Genomic DNA, 20,720 nt, shown 5'->3' on the forward strand with positions numbered 1-20,720 from the left:
ATCAATTTCCAAAATATCAAAATATCACAAGTTTAATCCGTTTAGTTAGTCGACCTTCGTAAATAATGACACATAGTGTCCGTGGCTAAGCGGAGAAGGCGAATGAATTCCAATACCAACCGCTCTTATCAGCGCTGGTTCGAGTCCCAATAGAAACTTTCTTTTTTGTTTTTTTTTAATAAATTGTATGATTGTAAGTATATTTATTATATAATTGTATTTTCAGAAAATACGTATTTAGTTAAAAAAAATTTCGACAATTAAGGTTCAGACATCATTTGTGGCTTGTTTAATGTGTTTGTGTGTGTTTTATTCTTTTATTATTTTAATTTTTGGCACTGTTCTAATAAAAATGTTTGAGAAGTAGTAAGTATAAATTAGTTTAATATTTAAACAAAATATAAATAAAAAGTATATTAATTTCGTTTAAATCATATAATAGAAGTATAACTTCTTACGTGCGTACAAAGTACACACACATTCTTTTTTTCCAACATTAATTTAGAAATCCATATGTTTGGTTATGTTAAAAAAATATTAGAAAAGAATATAGAATTTTCCTGGACGGAATCTTAAATAAACATCGATTAATCTACATAAAATCCACATTGATTTGAATCCAACAATGATAATCCTATATTTCACAAAAACGATATAAGCGGTCATATAAAAACCTGACTATATAAAAAGTAAATAATTACCGGGAATAAACTCCTAGTGGACTGCCATTTTCCCTGGTTCAAGACACAGCTGGATACTATAATATTATTTTAAAGACAAACTGGGAACTGTAGACACAAATACTTAATTAATTTATGGAGATATTCTCCGCCATTTTGGGTACTGGTACTTCACTATTCCGGCTCACGAGTCAAGTGATGAGCAAAATGTGCTTCTCCGCCAAGGTAAACGTCAAACTCTCAGAACGCGAGGTCATATTCACCACCAAAGGCGTAGAGTATGTTCCATACATAGAAATGTGACGTCACGTAAATATTTAATTACGACAAAATTAGAGAATTTAATTAAGCGACCAAAAGAAAATAATTATAAAAATATTTAAAGAGCTAATTTCGTAACGTGAACCGTTACATCCTCCATATTTTAGCAGTTCATTATTTTTTATCTTATCAGGACCAGGTACTTTTCTATTTTTTATTCGTTCTTGTAGCTCTTCTTCTGATATTAGTACTCTATCGTGGGTTTCATTGATGTTTATTTCCCTGTTCTCTTCTTCTCCTTCTCCATATAATTTCGTGAAATTCTCAGTCCATTTTGTCTCCGTAATGTTCTCTATCCGTACAAATTCATTCATTTCTGTCTTTTGTCTCCTTATCATCTTCCACACCTTTTTCTGGGATCCATAGATGTCGTATTCCATATCTTTGGTAAAGTTCTCCCAGTGTTCTTTTTTGATGTTATCTATATCTTGGTTTATTCTATTCCTGATTGTCATGTAGTCGTCTCGTGCCTCCGGTGTCTTCACTCTTTTGTAGGTTAGGAAAGCGTGTTCCTTTTGATTTGCTAGTGCTTTCACCCTTTCGTCGTACCATGGAGTTTTGTATTCCCGTTTATTTCTGTTGACTTTTCTTTTACCTAAAGCTACTACTGCTGCTTGTAAAATACTTTTTCTAATAATTTTCCAGGTTTCTTCTATATCCTTTTTAGTCTCTAGGTTATGGCTGTTTAGCTTTTCTGTTAGTCTATTTATATAGTATGGTATAACTAGACCCAAACCCAGACATCGAAAATGAAAGTTATCCTCCAACTCCAAATTGTTCTATATGGTCCACATAATGTTCAGGAAAAAGTCACACCATTTTGAGCGTCGGGTTTGGGGGGGGGAGAGGGGGGGAGAAATCGGTAAATTCGTAGTTTTTTAGGTTTTCCGTCAATATTTCTAAAACTATGCGGTTTGCATGAACAACCTTCTATATAAAAATGTTCTATATTAAATTTGAAATAAAAAAGGTCCTATGCATAATCCTTCTAAAATGAACGGTTCCAAAGTTACGGAGGTAGTATAGTATAATTATTGGTCCAAAATAAGGCCTAACCCAAACATCCGAAGTAAAAGTTTTCCTCCAACACCAAATTGTTTCCACATATTGTTCAGTAGAAAGTAACACCATTTTGAGCGTCCGGTTTGGGAGGGAGATGGGGGAGAAGACGGCAAATTATTAGATTTTTTACGTTTTTCTTCAATATTTCTAAAACTATCCTTTAGCGTAAAGAATGTTCTATACAAAAATGATCTACATAAAATTTAAAACAAAAAATGTTCTATACATAATTGTTATAAAATCAATGGTTCCAGAGTTACGGAGGGTGAAAAGTGGAGGTTCTCGATACTTTTTATAATATTTAAGCAATTTATAATATTCTTACTGATGAAAGAAATTTGCTTTAACAGGAAATTTGCTATTTCAGTGGCCGATGGTATGTTAATGATAAGCCCTTAAAGAAACGTCAACCTCACCACCCAAAATCATCATCAATTGCCCAAAAAATATAAAAAGTATAGAAAACCTCCACTTTTCACCCACCGTAACTCTGGAACCGTTGATTTTAAAACAATTATGTATAGGACCTTTTTTGTTTTAAATTTCATGTAGAACATTCTTGTATAGAACATTGTGTACGCTAAAGCATAGTTTTAGAAATATTGACGAAAAACGTAAGAAAACTACTAATTTACCGACTTCTCTCTCATCTCCCCCCAAACCGGACGCTCAAAATGGTGCAACTTTTTACTGAACAATATGTGGACCATATAGAACAATTTGGTGTTGGAAGAAAACTTTTACTTTGGATGTCTAGGTTAGGCCTTTTTTTGGACCAATTATACTATACTACCTCCGTAACTTTGGAACCGTTCATTTTAGAAGGATTATGCATGGGTCTTTTTTATTTTAAATTTAATGTAGAACATTTTTGTATAGAAGGTTGTTCATGATAAACCGCATAGTTTTAGAAATATTGACAAAAACTTAAAAAACTACGAACTTACCGATTTCTCCCCCCTCTCCCCCCCCCCCCAAACCCGACGCTCAAAATGACTTTTCAAATGACTTTTTTCTGAACATTATGTGGACCATATAGAACAATTTGGTGCTGGAGGATAACTTTCACTTTGGATGTCTGGGTTATGCCATCTTTTGGATCAATTATATCATACTAATATACAAGTTTTGTGTCCCTCCGTCTTCTAAGCTTTCTATGTTTAACTTTTCTTCGACTTTTGTATTTCGCTTGCGTTGTGTGTTAATTTCTATCCCTAGTACCACGCCATGGTCGGATCCTACATTGGCGGACGATAGAGTGAGCACATCTATTATATCCCTGGGGTGTATTTGCCTGTTTGTTATAATGTACCTAGTGAATCATAGAGTTACGTCCTCTTGTATCTGACCAGGTGATCTTATGCTGTATTGGATGGTCTAAGTATGTGTTGTTAATTCGGAGGTTATTCAATAAACAAAGTTCTAGGAGTCTTTCTCCGTTGTCGTTAAGCGTTTCTTCGTTAAATCTTTGTGTAGCTCCAGCCACAGGTATGTTGCCGACTCTGGCGTTTAAGTCGCCGAGAATTATTGTTTTACTACCGGCACTTGTGGTATCCAGTAGATCTTGGAGCTGTCCATAAAAAGCATCTTTTTCTTCCTTGTTTTTGTTGTTATCTGGGACATATACAGGGATAATATTAAGTGTCGTGTGGTGAAGTTTAAGGCAAACCAGCATCATGTGTTCGTTGATGTATCTTATTTCTTGAATGCTGCTGCTATATTTATTGTGCATTAAGAGGCCTACTCCTGCCTGTGCTCATTTGTTTTTATCTACTCCGCTGTACAGGAACATAAATTTGTTCTTATTGACATTTCCTTTCTTTCTCTTTTTTGTTTCACTCAGGGCACATATATCAATGTTATGGAGCTCCAATTCCTGCACAACTTCCTGTTCCCTTTAGTTCCACGATGCGATGTTCCAGGTGCCAATTCGTAGTTTATTTGGTCTCTTTGTCCTTTTCTTTGCGTGGGTCGTCATCTGTGTGTCCGTCCAATTCCGAGGCTTCTGTTCGGTTCTATGAGCGTTGATTGTTTTTACAGTAAGTAGGCTGCTAACCTTGCTCACCAACCCCCTTTTCGGAGGACCATTTCTCCCTTCCTCGTTGGCCCTGACCTTGCCTTCCATTGGGGTTGCTTACACAATCTCCAGCAAGGTTGCTCAGGTTTTCCAGGGTTTACCCGTGCAGCCCAAGCTTCTCTTCGTGGAGGTGAGGATAGGGATTGAGTAGGAGAGGCTAGAGAATGCTAACTGGAAACAGCATTTTATATTGCGCTTCGCTACCCCCTTTGAACCCCGATATATTTGAATAGTTCCACTATTAAAATAAGATACCTTACGCTCACAGGTTAATTTGACCCTGTCCAATGTCTTCTTAAGGTCCACTTCGATAGTTTTAATTTCCTAATAGTGACACTTGTCAGTTGTTTATAAGGCATTTTGTTGTTCCAATCGGTCTGTCCGTCATTTTAACGTTGTTCAGATGTATAGGGCTTGAACCTATGGAATGAACAAATATTTTTCATGTATTTTTGTGCCGTTTCTTATGGATTAAAAAAAATAAGTTTGATGAAGAACTTTTTGAACGGTGGATCCCTCTTGTGGTTGTTTTTTGTAAAAGTTGTATTTAAAATATTTTGAAAAAAGTTCAAAAACACTGTTAAAATGTAAATATTTTAAACTATTTAATTATTATATTGTAGCATAGATCTGAAGATGGCTTTATTAGCCAAAATCAGCTAAAAATTACATGATTCATGGACTGTTAAATTATTTTTTTTTCAACTTTTTCATAAGTGACCCATGCATAGCAGTTTATTTCTAATATTTAAATTTTGTTTTAGATCCAAGACACGATGCCTATATTACAGCATCTCCCTACTTTCTATATGGATTTTTGTTTACATATATTTTTACTATTAAAATACTTGGACCAAAACTAATGCGATACAGGCAGCCATATAATATTAAAAATCTTCTAATTGGCTACAATTTTATTCAAATTCTACTTAACACATATATCGTATACGAAGTAAGTATGTTACTTAAAAAACTACGTATCAATAATTGCCAAACAAATTTCTAATTAAAAAACTAAGTTTTCAATCTAATAGCACACAAAACTTCTAAAGAGGCTTCTAAAATTTGAAAGCCATAACGGATGCTGAGACTAAGGAAGCTGAGGGAATTATACAATTTATAATTCACGTTCCATCTGCTCAGCGCGGTAAAGTTCCAACGAGAAGGTTCCCTTCGTACTCCAATCAGAGTAAGCATGTAAATCAAAAATGAATAACCATTTTCAACTTCGTTGCAACACGAAACTACAGCCGCATCATATTTGAGTTCAATTAGAGAGTGCTTGAACCATAAGCTTGGACCCTAAGAACCATAAGCTTAATGTCCACATACCTTGAAAATTCTGCTGAAATTTATCCACGCCAGATGGAGCTGGATATTAGTGACACTCAATATGGGTTTCGCAATGGTATGGGTACCAGAGAGGCATTATTCTCCTTGAACGTGCTGACACAGAGATGTTTGGATGTTAACCGTCCTCTTTACGTCTGTTCTATAGACTACAATAAAGCGTTTGATAAAATAAAACATAATCGACTCATGGAAATTCTGAAAACTAAAAACCTAGATGAAAGAGATTTAAGACTAATAACACACCTCTATTACAATCAACGAGCAATAGTAAGAATTGAAAAAGAAGCATCTGAAGAAATGGAAATAAACAGAGGAGTCCGGCAAGGCTGCATGCCATTACCTCTATTATTTAACGCTTATGCTGAAGAGGTAATGCGAGAAACTCTGGAAGATCAAACAGTCAGCATAAGAGTAAATGGAGTCTTAGTTAACAACATCAGATATGCAGATGATACAGTAATAATAGCCGATAGTTTACAAGACCTGCGAGGACTCATGAGTAAAATAGTAAGGTGTAGTAGGGAGTACGGAGTCTCTCTCTCAATATCAAAAAGACGAAGTTTATGAAAATTAGTAAGAAAACCATAATACTAACGAAATCTTGGTAGTAGTGGGCCAGCAGATCGAAAGAGTAAAAAAGTACACTTACCTAGGAACAATTATAATAGAAAATAATGACTACACTGCAGAAATCAAAGTCAGAATCGAAAAAGCACGTTCTAATTTTATGAAAATAATAAAGGTCCTATGTAGCAAAGATTTAACATTAGCTCTTAAAGTACGAACAACAAAATGTTACGTATACAGTGTACTATAGTATGGAGCGGAATCATGGACGTTAAATGTAGAGACAACGAGACGACTGAATGCCTTTGAAATGTGGACCTATAGAAGAATTATGAGGGTTTCCTGGGTAGATAGAGTTACGAATAACGAAGTTCTAAGAAGAATAGGTAAAGAGAAGGAAGTTGAAATTACAATTCATGAAAGAAAACTACAGTATCTCGGACATGTGATGCGGGGCGACAAGTATGGCATCCTGCGACTCATAATGCAAGGAAAGATAGATGGCAGAAGAAGCATCGACAGAAGACAAATCTCATGGCTGAAGAACCTGAGAGAATGGTTTGGATGCAGCTCAAAACAACTATTAAGAGCTACTGCCTCAAAAATTAAGAAAGCTATTATGGTTGCCAACCTCCGTAGCGGAGATGGCACCTGAAGAAGAAGAAGAAGTAGTTTCGTGTTGCAACGTAATTGAAAATGGTTATTCATTTTTTATTTACATGTTTACTCTGATTGGAGTATGAACCTTCTCGTTGGAACTTTACTGCACTGAGCAGATGGGACGTGAATTATAAATTGTAAAATTACCTCATCTTCCTTAGTCTCAGCATCCGTTATGGCTTGCAAATTTTAGAAGCCTCGGAGATGTAATCAGAGAATGTTCCCATTGTTTTCAATCTGGTAGGATGTAGAGCAACATTTTTAATGTTGTTTTGTGTGCTATTAGATTAAAAACTTAGTCTTTTGCTAGCAGTTGCCGCTAGGGCATCCATGCCATTTCGTTTGTTGCAATTCGTGACTGCACGCCGGGGTTTGTCCTAGTTGTGTCAGAGAGAGCAGCATATGTGCCTCCTGATGAGAGACTAATAAGTTTCGAAACCGGTAGAGGTGCTTGCTGCATTCTCTGATTGAACTGGAATAATGATGCGGCTGTAGTTTCGTGCTGCAACGAAATTGAAAATGGTTATTCATTTTTAAATTTCTAATTGACTTTTTCGTCTTGTAGTGGAAACTCAAAGAGAAAGTATAAGTTAACATGGTGACGACAAGTTTATAGCCTAAATGATAATCATCCCACATCACCATCATCATCATCTAGCCGTTATCGTCCTATTGCTAAACATAGACCTCCTCTAAGTTTCTACATGCCTCCCTGTCCTGAGATACCATCATCCAGTTCATGGCCCTCTGCGTTACTCTCAGACTTTCTACTGACGTCTTTGTTAATGTTAGAGTCTCTGCTTCGTATATTATCAACGACATCAGGGCCCTGATTCTAATTAAAATTTCGACTGAAAACAAGTCGCAATCAATAAGGCGACGTTGAAATGCGACTGTGCGAGCCTTGTGGATTTTAGTTGAACTAACGAAATGACGTCACAAAATAGCGACTATCGAAATTAATAGCGACTCCAAAAAAGTGGTTGATATTATAATTTCGAGTCGAAATTATTGTGACACGGACATGAATGAATGGCCGAAAGCGAGGTTGGGTTTAGCTTAGGAGATGTGTTTTGTTTGTTTCTTGCAAGTTAAACTAAAGCGAAAGGTATTAATATGGCTGGGTTTTATGGAAATTTGCTGGTTTTGGAGGAATTAGATAGAATAGTATTAAATCAGAAATATAATAATTGAGAATTTCCACAATGTGAATTATCAACTCAATGAAAGATGTAAGGTAGTAATTTGGAAAAATTAGTATAAAACAAGGAAAATTATGTACCACCTATTTTATTGCTGGACATACTGGAATCAAATCTTTAGATTTCAAATATTAGTAACCTAGCTATGCAAAGTCCGCAGAAAGTGTGCTATTTAGTTTATAAACAAATTAGCGCTCCGAAATCTTCTTTTTCAATTATTGCTCTGTAACTCAGAAGATTTTAACGTTAAACCAAAAACACTCACATAACAATTCACTGTAATTTAATTCTGCACATATATTTTTTTCCGATTTTCTTCGGCGGAAATTTTTCTCGGAAAATTCGAGTGTTCCAAACAAAATCTTTAATTTTCAACTAAAATTTTAGGGAAGTACCTAATTATTTATCAATAATTATTTGGTGACATAAATCTTTTTTGTTATGAGTGTCTTGAAGATATGAAAATTTGTATGTACAAAGAGGACCGGAATAAAAAGGTAATGGTTCAAAGATTGAAATCCTGCTGTTACAACTCTGTCGCAAATACCGGTCAAATTTGATCGGTTATACCTGGAACCACTACTCGCAATTCAATTTTTTTTTCTTCGAAAAAGGCACAGAAGCCGTGCCCTTTTCAACAGCGTTAACTTAATTTAAGTTAATCTAATATTTTCTGAGGGGTCCTATTTGTTTATAAGCCAAAAAATTGTTTCTTTATAACATTCCTGAGACCGCTCAAATAGTCCAATTTCAATTCTGTAAAGTACGTAGAATAGGTATAGTGCTTTTTTATACGAAAATCATAGTATTTCTGGTGTATCATAATCTTTCTGGTTAATATTTGGACCGATATTTTTTACTTAACATTTTAATTATTGCTTAACTATTGGTTAGATTGTCGCCGGTCTCCTGATATACAGATAGAGAATAAATTATGGAATAAATTAATTTTCTCTAAAATGGACGATTTTAGAGAAAAATCCCGAAACAGGGCCCAGAGCACGCAAAATAGAATTCTATTTTGCTGACGTCACAAAATTGAATTTCATAATGGGTGAATCGACAGTTGCTAGGCAACATGACGTCACTAAAATAGAATTATATTTTGCGTGCTTCCACTGCAGGTCGATTTTTATTTTTAAATTAAATTTTTTTGGTATATATTTCAAACTAGTGACGTCATCCATCCGAACGTGATGACGTAGTCGATTATTTTTTTAAATATGAATAGGGGTCGTGTGTTAGCTCATTTAAAAAGGCGTTCAATTCTCTATTCAGTATTATAAACATTAATATCATTATTTATACTGGGTGGCCAAAAAAAATTTTTTGAATTAAATTAATTGACGCAAAAAGAAGAATTTACGTAATTTATTTAACTCAAAATACACTTTATTGCTGCCAGAAAATAAGAGAAAAATGTTTATTGGCTTAAATTTGCTTTTAGCTTAAATTAAATGTTCAAACTGCCAAAAGGTAGAAGGGAGGCTGTTTGTGATTTAATTTAAGCGAGAAGAAATGTTTATTTGTGAAATAAACCTTTTTTTCCTATTTTCTGACAATAGTACAATGTATTTTGAGTTAAATAAACTACATACATTCTTCTTTTTGCGCCAGTTAATTTAATTCAAAAATTATTTTTTGGCAACCCTGTATAAATAATGATATTAACGTTTATATTACTGAATAGAGAATTGAACGCCCTTTCAAATGACCTACCACACGACCCCTATTCCCATTAAAAAAAATTATTACGTCATCACGCTCAGATGGATGACGTCACTAGTATGAAAAATATGCCAAGAAATTGTAATTTAAAAATAAAAATCGACCTGTTTCGGGATTTTGCTCCAAAATCGTCCATTTTAGACAAAATTAATTTATTCCTTAATTTAGCCCCTCTGTATAATGTACTATAAAACATCTTACATGTCATCAATTTATTTAATTATTGATAAATAATTACTTCCCTAAAATTTTAATTGAAAATTGCAGATTTTTTTAAACTCGTATTTTCCGAGTAAAATTTTTGTTGAAGGAAATCGGAAAAAAATAACTTTGTGCAGAGCAGAACTAAATTACGGTGAATTTTTATTTGAGTGTTTTTGGCTTAAAGGAAAAATCTTAGCAGATACAGAGTACTAAATGAAAAAAAAAAGAAGCTTTAGGAGTGCTAATTTGTTTATAAATAGAACAACACACTTTCTGAGGACTTCTCATACCCCATATTACTAATATATGCAATCTTAAGATTCGATTTTAGCAATAAAATAGCTGGTAAATAACTTTTCCCAAAAATGGCATTTTTCGATAATTTTGTTACGGTGGCATTATGGCGCCATTATGGCATTTTTCAAAAATGTTACGGTGGTTGCGTAGCCAATAAATCCAATAAACCGGAGCGCCAACCCAAATTCTGAGCAGTGTCAAAATGATAACGTTAATATCCCCAGTTTTAACTAATATCGAAATGAATAAGAATCGCTATAAATTGCGACTATCATGGCGGTGTCGAAATTCAATAGCGACCTCGAAATGAATTAGAATCAGGCCCCAGGCACTGTTCATACACTGTTCTCTTCAGACATTGGGCATATATTTTTTACATATTTCCAAATTGTGTCATGTCCAGGGTATTTATACACATGTGTTTGTGCTATGTCGGCTTCGTCTATTCTGATGTTTTCTGTAAAAACTAAATTTGTCATTATTTGAGTTTTGCTTGCGTTTATTCGGAGACCTACTGCTGACGCAGCTTGTCCCATTTCTTCAAACATATGATTTGCCTCGCAGATATTTTCCATGATAAGAACAATGTCAACTGCGAATCTAAGGTGGATCAATCATTCGCCATCAGTATGAATGCCTCTGTGAACCCATGGCAATGATTTCATTGCGTATTCAAGGACAGCTTTGAAAAGATTTGGCGAAGTGGTGCCCCCTGTCGAACTACTCCGTTCACTTTAATTTTTCCCTGTTGTTTATCTGCTAAACATTTCCTCTGATTCATTAGCTCTTGTAAAATTTTACATTTTTAGGGTAGTATTTAGCAAGTTGATGCCTACACCTACAACTACTTGATACCTATATAACAAGTTAGGGTAGTTTTCTGGCTGTTTTTATCTCCTTTTTTTAATAGTAGAATTAGTTCGCTCGTTCTCCATTATTCCGGTATTTTATTGTGTTTTTTAATTTTGTTAATTTATGTTGTTAATTTTTGTGTTATTAGTGATCCACAATATTTCAGTAATTCGTTTGTTATTTCATCTTTACCTGCAGTTTTTCTGTTACTACTTATTGTATGTATTAACTTTTTCATTTGTGGTAATTTCTGGTGTTTTTGGTTCTAGGGTCATTTGTTCTTCCTCTGCATAGAGCTTCTTTAGATAGTCAATCCACGTATCATTTTTTATGTGTTTTGGATCGGTTATTTCCTTCACCTCCGTTCTTTGACCTATAATAAAGAGCCGTATTTCCTTTTGATGACCATAAAATTCATATCATATTCATAAAATTCATATTCATCTTCTTTACTTCTTTATCTGCAGTGATATATTTTCGGAAATAGTAGTTTCGACGAAATAGAATTTCTAACTATTTTATTATGTTTGGTGAGATCAGTTTTTACAATGGATTGGAGTTTTTTATATTCTTCGTAGCTCCTTATAAAATATTGATAAAATTGATCTTGATGATCGATTAAATCAGGAAATAAGGTAGCAAATTCACTTTTCGTGTTTCACTTTTTAAACTTTTCATGCATCGATATATTACGTTTCGTTCTTGGAAGTTTATTTTGTTGCTCCTCTTCCTCGCACAACAAATTAACAATATTAACCCTAAACCACTGACATGCGATATGTCATACTTGACCAGGGCGGATCTGTTTTGAGGTAGATGTGAGAGGTGGCATTCGGATTTTTGCAGATAAAGTTAGGTGACAACTTCAATAATTATAAATTATAATTGATTTATGCTCCTTCTCAAATATGCCCGGAACATTAATAAAAAATTGAAATATTTAACAAGTTCGAAAAATAACGATTTTTTTCTACTTTCATTGCTTATAACTTTAAAACTATTCATTTTGGAACAAAGTCGTAGGGAAAGAAAATAAAGGTACAGTGGAACCCCGATAAGTCGGCCCCCGATAACCAGGAAGTGCGGCTAACCCGGACCGATTTTCATCAGATAAACATTTTGATTTTCTATACATATTTTGTATTTTGACAATGACACCCGTTCTGGGCGTCGAAATGTTAATAAAATTATTTTTTCAATTTAATTGTGGCTTATTTCCCATCAAAATAGTTAATTATCAGATAAAAATTTCGACAATAAAAATGTATGTATGTAATATAATATTTGAGAGATAACGTGTATTTGTGTAATTTGAACTATTCGATAGTAAAAATGACTCATGGCACCAGCAGGCAGAAAAAACAGGCACCTCTCTGTAGTATTCCTTTATTTTTTATTTCAAACTGTATAAGCATTTTTTTAAGAAAGATTATTTAAAAAATTCTTTTTTAATCAATGGTCTTAGTTTTCACTGTTCTTAATACATAATAACAAAACACCGTTCCGATTATTGTGACTGTATGAATACAGTACTGTATTGTTCGCTTCCGTTTGCTTAGGTTTGTGTCTGCGTGTTTTTAGTAATTTAGATGTGTAGGTACTGTGCGTATTTATATATATTTCATGTTATTTCAATTCTAACGCAGTTTATCTGTAAGTATACCGTATTTCATTAATTTTTACCATATTCTCCGGCTAACTCGGATTTGCGATAAACCGGATCGACCGCGGTCCCGATTAATCCGAGTTATCGAGGTTCCACTGTAATTAAATTTTGTATAATATAATACTGGCTTAAAATGTCTTAAATTATTACCCTTTCTACAAAATAACAATTAATAGAAAATAAAGGGGCAAAAATGACTGTTTTTATTCAATGTTTTTCAACAACTTTGGTTGCACTTAAAAGCTTCATAATTCGCTCAGAAAATTCTTACGACATACTTAAACCGTCCACTAAATTTCATTAAAATCGACCTAATAGATTTTGCATAACAATTTTGCAATCTAAATTTTTTTAAAAAAGTTCAAATTTTTTAAAAACTTTCTGAATAAAAAGTAGACCATTAAGAAGTTTGCTAATTTTTTTTAACTAGAAAAAGGTTCTCTACCTATCTAATACACTTAACAGAATTAAAATCGCATTATTTAAGCGGCCCTAGAACTGTTTTACAGTTATAAACAATGTTTTGGCTTATAAACAAATGCAGTGAGGACATTTGAGTGGGTATACATTTATTTTCTTGAGAATGGGCAACTCTGGAGATAAATCTCGAAAGAGATCGATTTTTATTTTTAAATTATAATTTTTTTTCATAAATATCATACTAGTGACGTCATCCATCTGGGTGTGATGACGTAATCTAAATATTGGAATTAATTTAGTTCAAAATTTTTTTTTAATTCAAACCCTGTAGAAATAATTATGTTAATGTTTATATTACTGAATACAGAATTGAATAGCCTTTCGATTGAGCTATCACACGGCACCTATTCTCATTTAAAAAAATCATCGATTAGGTCATCACGCTCACATGGATGACGTCACTATTATGATGAGGACATTTGAGTTAGACATTAAACCCCGCACCCTTCCAAACGAACCACTTTGCAGCGTAGTCGCCGGCACTAGAAAATCGCCTGTTTCAGCCACTCTGTGGTTTCGCCCTTAGTATGGCCAGATTGTTAAGTCAGTGTGCTTCACGTGAGATATTCTTTCATCGCGAAACTACCGTGTTTAATATTATTTAGCATTATTGTATAGCAATATTCTATATTGTAGTAATATGTTATTTTGTATTTGCAATATGAGACGTGCAAAGATAATTTTAGAACTTGCCCTGTCGCAGGACAATAAAATAAAGGTACAAGTGCAAATTTGAGATTTACATAATATATTCAAATATTAAAATTAATATTATTTCTACATTTTTAGATCAAAATGTACAAGCGCATAAACAGTAACCTTGTTTAAAGCTAATAATAACTGTATTAAGTTTATGTAAAATCTATTTTGAAAATTTCATTTTGTAAAAAAAGGCAAACATTGGATATATGAGACAAAATCTCACGCGCCACCACTGACATAACAGCTAACCTAGCGACCAATGCCGGGTTAAACCAAGTCGGGATATCGTGAGTAAAATATACTAAGTGACAAAAACGGTAAACCCCTATGGTGGAGTCACTGAAGGTAGATATGAGCTATTACCTCCGATTTCGTTGAACCTCCATCGATTTGCATGAAAATTGGTGAGTCGTTAGAGGATATCTTAAGGAACAAAGGTGACATGGTGCCAACTTGCGCTTTTACCCTGGGGGTGGATGGCACCCCTTCTCGTGGGTAAAAATTATTTTAATAAAAATAACCCCATAATTCGATAGAGGGACAAATTTCAAGCAAAATTTTTAATATAAAGTTATTAAAATAAATCAAAACTTTTTGAGTTATTAACGATCAAAGATTTTAATTTTTCTTGAGAAAAATGCATGTTTTTAATCAATTTTTCATCAATAACTCAAAAAGTGTAAGTTTTTACAAAAAAGTTATTATTATCAAAATTGAAGCTAATAAAAAATTAAATGAATCTCTTACTAGAAAAACCTTTTAATGTTAACTAAAAGTGAGTTATAGGTAATTGAATGTATATATTTTTCGGCGAGTAAAAAACTCTAAGTATTAAAGCTGAAATAACGGGAAATTGATGCATTTTATAACACAAACCTATTAAACATTTGTCAAAGTACTTAAAAATATCTATCAAATGAGCCCCCAAACATGTTGATAGCGTTAAAATTTATGCTCCAAAATTTTTTCAAAATTTACCTTTTAAAAATTTTTGCAAAAAATGTTTTAAGTTTTTTTTAATAACTCCGTTCGTGCTTACGATATCAGGTTCACTTAAAAACTGTTTGAAAGTTAATTCCAAGTGCTATTTAAGCACAATAAACCTAATCTTCTAAACCTCTTACTTTTTTAAAAAATAAAATTTAAAATGACCCCAGTTGCATGGTTCCCACAGCAAAATTTAAGATTTAAACGTTTCTATCTCGGTTATTTTTTACCCTATAGAAATAGTAAAACAAGTAAAGTATTTTGCACAGAAAAACTAAAACTTGGTTATATATTATTTTTTACGTATATTGAGTATTTTTGGAGTTAGTATCAAAAGAATATGAGAATTACAATAATTTTAAAAATTATGATTTTTTAAATTAAATCTTTTTTTCAAAAATATGCATTCTAAACCGGTAGTCCTGTCGCCAGGGGGGGTACAACGGCCTCGTTAATTCAGATGGACTTACTCAAGTTTTTTTTATGTATTTTGACCCGTAGAACACGAATTTTTTGGGTAACAGTTGATCCGGATGTCGATAAGATTGTTATAGACCAAGAACTTGAGGAATCAAATAACAGCGATTTTTGGCAAAACAAAACAATATTTTGTATTTTTTGGGCCATTTTAAGTAAAAAATATTTCTACAAGTTTTTTCGTAGGATGCACAGTTTTCGAGATAAACGCGGTTGAACTTTAAAAAAATCGAAAAATTGCAATTTTTGAACCCGAATAACTTTTGATTAAAAAATAAAATAGCAAGTCTGCTTACCGCATTTGAAAGTTTAAGTCAAATTATATCGGTTTTGATTATTTGCATTGGTAAAAATTTATTTTTTTATTGTTTAACAAAGCTATAAACACGTAGGGTTTCCCGTGCTTTTACATGCGTTTTAACGCATGTAACGTAGAAATAGTCTTGATTGCACTAGTACCTATTCTACCTACTCGTTCGATTTTAAATGAGAAATCATAGAAACATCACTCACGCACTAGTTGTTTGTAGCTTTGTTTAGCAATAACACAATAAATTTTTAGCAATGCAAATAATCAAAACCGACATAATTTGACTTGAACTTTCAAAGGCGCTAAGCAGAATTGCTATTTTATTTTTTAATCAAAAGTTATTCGGGTTTAAAAATTGCAGTTTTTCGATTTTTTGAAAGTTCAACCGCGTTTATCTCGAAAACTGTGCATCCTACTAAAAAACTTGTAGAAATATTTTTTGCTTAAAATGACCCAAAAAATACAAAATATTGTTTTGTTTTGCCAAAAATCGCTGTTATTTGATTCCTCAAGTTCTTGGTCTATAACAATCTTATCGACATCCGGATCAACTGTTACCCAAAAAATTCGTGTTCTACGGGTCAAAATACATAAAAAAATTTGGGTAAGTCCATCTGAATTAACGAGGCCGTTGTACCCCCCCCTGGCGACAGGACTACGGTCAAAATTATCGAAAACATTACATATGCTAATATAAAGAAATTCTTGTAAGGATTACTATAAATTTTAATTGTTGTGGAAATATCGTATATTTTATTTTTCACTTTTTCCTAAAAAATTCCGGTTCTTATATTTTCATTATAACTTGCTTAATTTTAACGCCATTACCTTGTTCTGAAGCTCATTTGATAGGTATTCCGAAGTACTTTGACAAATGTTTAACAGGAATATTTTATACATTGCATCGTTTTCCCGTTATTTAAGCTTGAATACTTAGATTTGAGTACTTGTCGAAAAAAATACACATTCAATTGCCAATAACTCACTTTGAACTAACATTAGTTTATTTTTTTATGTGAGAAATGTATTCAATTTTTTATTATCTTCAATTTCAGTAATAATAACTATTTTGTAAAAGCTTATAGTTTTTGATTTATACGCGAAAAACCGATTTAAAACATGCATTTTTTACGAAATAAAATCTTTGGTCTTTAACCCGCCAGTGGTCGCTATATGAGATTTTCTCTCACGGATTCAAAAAATTGCGCACAACTTTTTTTCTGGAAAAATATACGCGCTGTAGTTCCTTCTAGTCTCCTAACTATCCTCCCTCGACAATCGAATAGACTCGTCCGCTCAGATACTGACTCAGTTTATTTAGTATCACCATATTGTTGAGTCAGTGCGCTTCATGTGAGAGATTCTCTCATCAAGCGACCACCGGCGTCACCAACTGTGTATGAAAATTAATTCTAATTTTCCCCTTAAAACCTGAAATAATATCCTTTTATGATGTAATAAAAGGCGCCGTGGATGTAGTCGATGATTTGAAAATCCTATATTCTGTTTCACGGGTTAGTTGTAGATGGTCACTTACCACATATTTGTCAATGTTAAATATTGGCAACATAAGTAGTCACAGTTTATATAAAGATAATAATAATAAAACAGAAAAACGTCGTGTCTTTTTAAAGCAAATGGCTTTATCGTTGATGAAACCTCATCTTTTTTATAAAATTTTGTAAAGAAAGGCAAAAGTTGGATATGTGAGAGAAAATCTTACGCGCGACCACTCGCGTAACAATTTACCTAGCGACCAATGCCGGGTTAATAACTCAAAAAGTGTTGATTTATTTTAATAAATTTATATAACAAATTTTGCTTATAATTTGTCCCTCTATGGACTTATGGTATCATTTTTAATAAAATAATTTTTACCCCCGAGAAGGGATGGCATCCACCCCCAGGGTAAAAGCGCAAGTTGGCATCATGTAACCTTTGTTCCTTGAGATATCCTCCAATTATTCACCAATTTTCATGAAAATCGATGGAGGTTCAACGAAATCGGAGGTGAAAACCTTCAGTGACTGCACTACTACATATTTATCAGATTTTAATCATTTATCTTATACACGTTCTGTGTCCCCTATTAGTAAAACGATTAAGTTTTCAACTTGATTTGTCAACTTTCTGGAGAATCTGGTTTAATAATGTGTTGAGGATCCACGATATTTTAGACACTCTTTGACATGTTTAGTCATCGTTCTGATGAGGTGGTCGATATCTTGTTAAGGAATCTCCTTTGGAGGCTATTGCAACTTCATTAGTAAGAGTTGGTGAGTTATGTTAAGGGTATTGCAGATTGAAGAGTTCGAGACCTCTAATATCATAGAGAGGCTTCATTGGAGACAAATCAGGAAATAGTAGTGGCCATGCCAAATATTTGATGTATTGTTTATCCGTCAAGGCTAACGCTTTACTGGTAACAAGCTGTCTGCCAATATATTGCTGAAAAGTATTGCAAATTGAAGAGCTTGAGACCTCTCATATCATAGACAGGCTTCATTGGAGACAAATCAGGAAATCGTGGTGGCCAAGCTAAATGCTTGATGTATTGTTTATCCATCGAGGCTAACGCTTTACTGGTAACAAGTGGTCTGGTATTTGATTGCTGAAAAGTTGGGTTTTGGGTGGTGATGAAACTATTACAGGTCTACAAAGAATTTTAGATAAGGTTGTTGTAACGAGTAAAGAATTTGGTCTGTCACTAAACATAAAGAAAAGAAAATTCATGATTATATCAAAGAAAAATATTAGAAACATCAATCTACATGTAAATAATAAGACGATAGAACAAGTTCAGAATTATAACTATTTAGGAACAAACTTTAGTGAAACAAACGATTATATCAAAGAAATCAGAATTAGAATAGAAAAGGCTAGACGTGCATTCACTAATATGAAACAAATATTATGTAGTAGAGACCTCAGCCTAAATCTTAGAAAGCGAGTACTAAAATGTTATGTATTTTCTGTTCTTTTGTATGGTGTGGAGACATGGACTCTTAATAAACAATGTCTCAATAAAATTGGAAGCATTTGAAATGTGGACATATCTAAGAATGCTGGGAATCTCCTGGGCAGACAGAATAACCAATGAGGAAGTACTAACCAGAATACACAACAGCAGGGAGATACTAGACTCCATCAAAATAAGAAAACTTCAATACTTGGGTCACGTAACACGTGGTGGCAGATATGAACTCCTAAAATTAATTATGCAGGGAAATATTCAAGGAAGGCCCAGCATAGGTAGGTGAAAAATGTCCTGGCTGAGAAATCTCAGAGAATGGTTTGGATGCAGCTCAACTGAACTCTTTCGGGCTGTAGTGTCAAAAGTTAGAATAGCAATGACGATTGCCAACCTTCGTCGCGGAGATGGCACCTAAAGAAGAACAAGATATGAAAAAAGACGAGTCTCGACTACTTTCTGAATATAGCTCCAAGCTATCATATTGCCTCTAGGTGGCAACCTGCTACCCTAAGCAATACAACCCCATACTATAACTCCCACAGAATGGTTAACGTGCCGCTCTCTGTCAAACTGTAGATCACGTTTTTCACCACGTCGTCTTTTTAGCAGGATTCATCGCTAAAGACCACCTGATTCCATTCCGCTCTCATAGAATTGTGGGCGATAAGAAAAAAGACTAAACGGCTATAGCGACTAAAAAAGACTATTTGGCGAGATCTACACCATGCGTATACCAACCATCCTTCCATGCTCTTCAAGCCATTGATTTGCGATGGCTTGAGCACTACTAAATCTGTCTCTAAGGGTAAGACCATGCCGAAGATACATGGACGATGGACAAACGCAGTGTAGGTCGCGATCGCGGTCGAGGTTTACATCGATGACGGGCAGAACATACCAAAGATACCTTCGTTTCAGTGTTCTTTGCAATTTCAATATTACCAAAACTTGTCGCAACCTGATTATAACAAGAAATGAATAAATACACCAGCCGTAACTTCGACGAATGTCACGTGGTCTAAAAGCCGCCAATAAAATTTAATGTACCACGCGATCAGCAGCTCGATCGAGATGTAAAACAAACTATTTTGTTTTGGAATCGACATCAGTGGCGGCTCGTGATTGTTCAAGATGGTGAGGCACCCTATATTTGAGGAATATTATTATTACGGTGTTAGATTCTCTTTAATGTCCAGAAGGTCGATTTTGTTACGTTATAACGTGAGGCTGTCTACGGTACCTTCTGCGAAATCATGTATTACCTCGTATATAAAAGCGTTCTTATAGCGTTTATAAATGCATTTTCATTTGCGATTTTTGCCATATTACTCAATCGTGCCTGTCCAGTTGTATTTCTGATATAATTTTAATCCTTTTTAGCGCGGAGAAACTTCTTTCTGCAGAAGCATTACTTGTCACTGGCAAAACAACACAAATAATAATAATTTAAAAACTTCTGGCATACTAAGTTTTAAATCATTATCGTGAAAAATGTCTCTATATATCCTCAAAAAAAAAACGTTATAGTAGAGGTTCAGATAATATAAGGTCTAACTGCACCGATTTGTTTAATGGATACATAAAAATTATTGCGATATTATTGTATTATTTACTGTGAGTCCTGGACGTTAAAACAGTATGACGTCAACAAATTGAATTCATTCGAAATGTGGTTGTACGGCCAATGTTAAGAATAAGCTGGGCCAGCAGAACTACGAACTAAGAAGTACTGAAAATAATGAACACACGTCCTCCTCTGGTCAATACTATCAAAATTAGAAAGACGTCATTATATAGGACACATAATGCGCCATAGGGAATTTGAGCAGCTCCAGGTAATATTAGAAATCAAGGTCGAAGGTTAAAGGCGTATAGGAAGAAAGAAAAAATCTTGGCTACGAAACATCAGATATTGGATCCACTCAACAGCAAATGACTTATTCATCAAGCCAAGAACAGACAGAAATTTGTCATAATGACCGCCAACCTCAATAGAGAAGACACTTAGGTGGAGGAGGAACAATTAAAAAAAACAAGGGGTGCTCGACCCAATTTTGTACTGACTATAATTAATTAATAATTAAAAACTGACTTTTTCAGTTGATCATATTCAGTTGAAAC

General features: G+C 33.8%; 1 protein-coding gene across 2 annotated transcripts in view; it reads left to right on the forward strand.

Annotated features, from left to right (window-relative positions):
- Positions 1-20,720, forward strand: part of LOC114327888 (elongation of very long chain fatty acids protein 1-like) — a 65,955-nt gene that overhangs the window by 22,677 nt on the left and 22,558 nt on the right. For both annotated transcript variants that reach the window (XM_050659903.1, XM_050659902.1), the window contains exon 2: positions 4,905-5,092. In XM_050659903.1, the coding sequence (XP_050515860.1) occupies positions 4,905-5,092 (188 nt within the window). The remainder of the gene's footprint in view (positions 1-4,904; positions 5,093-20,720) is intronic.

Source organism: Diabrotica virgifera, chromosome 8 (assembly GCF_917563875.1).
Source record: "Diabrotica virgifera virgifera chromosome 8, PGI_DIABVI_V3a".
In the NCBI taxonomy this organism is placed as follows: domain Eukaryota; kingdom Metazoa; phylum Arthropoda; class Insecta; order Coleoptera; family Chrysomelidae; genus Diabrotica; species Diabrotica virgifera.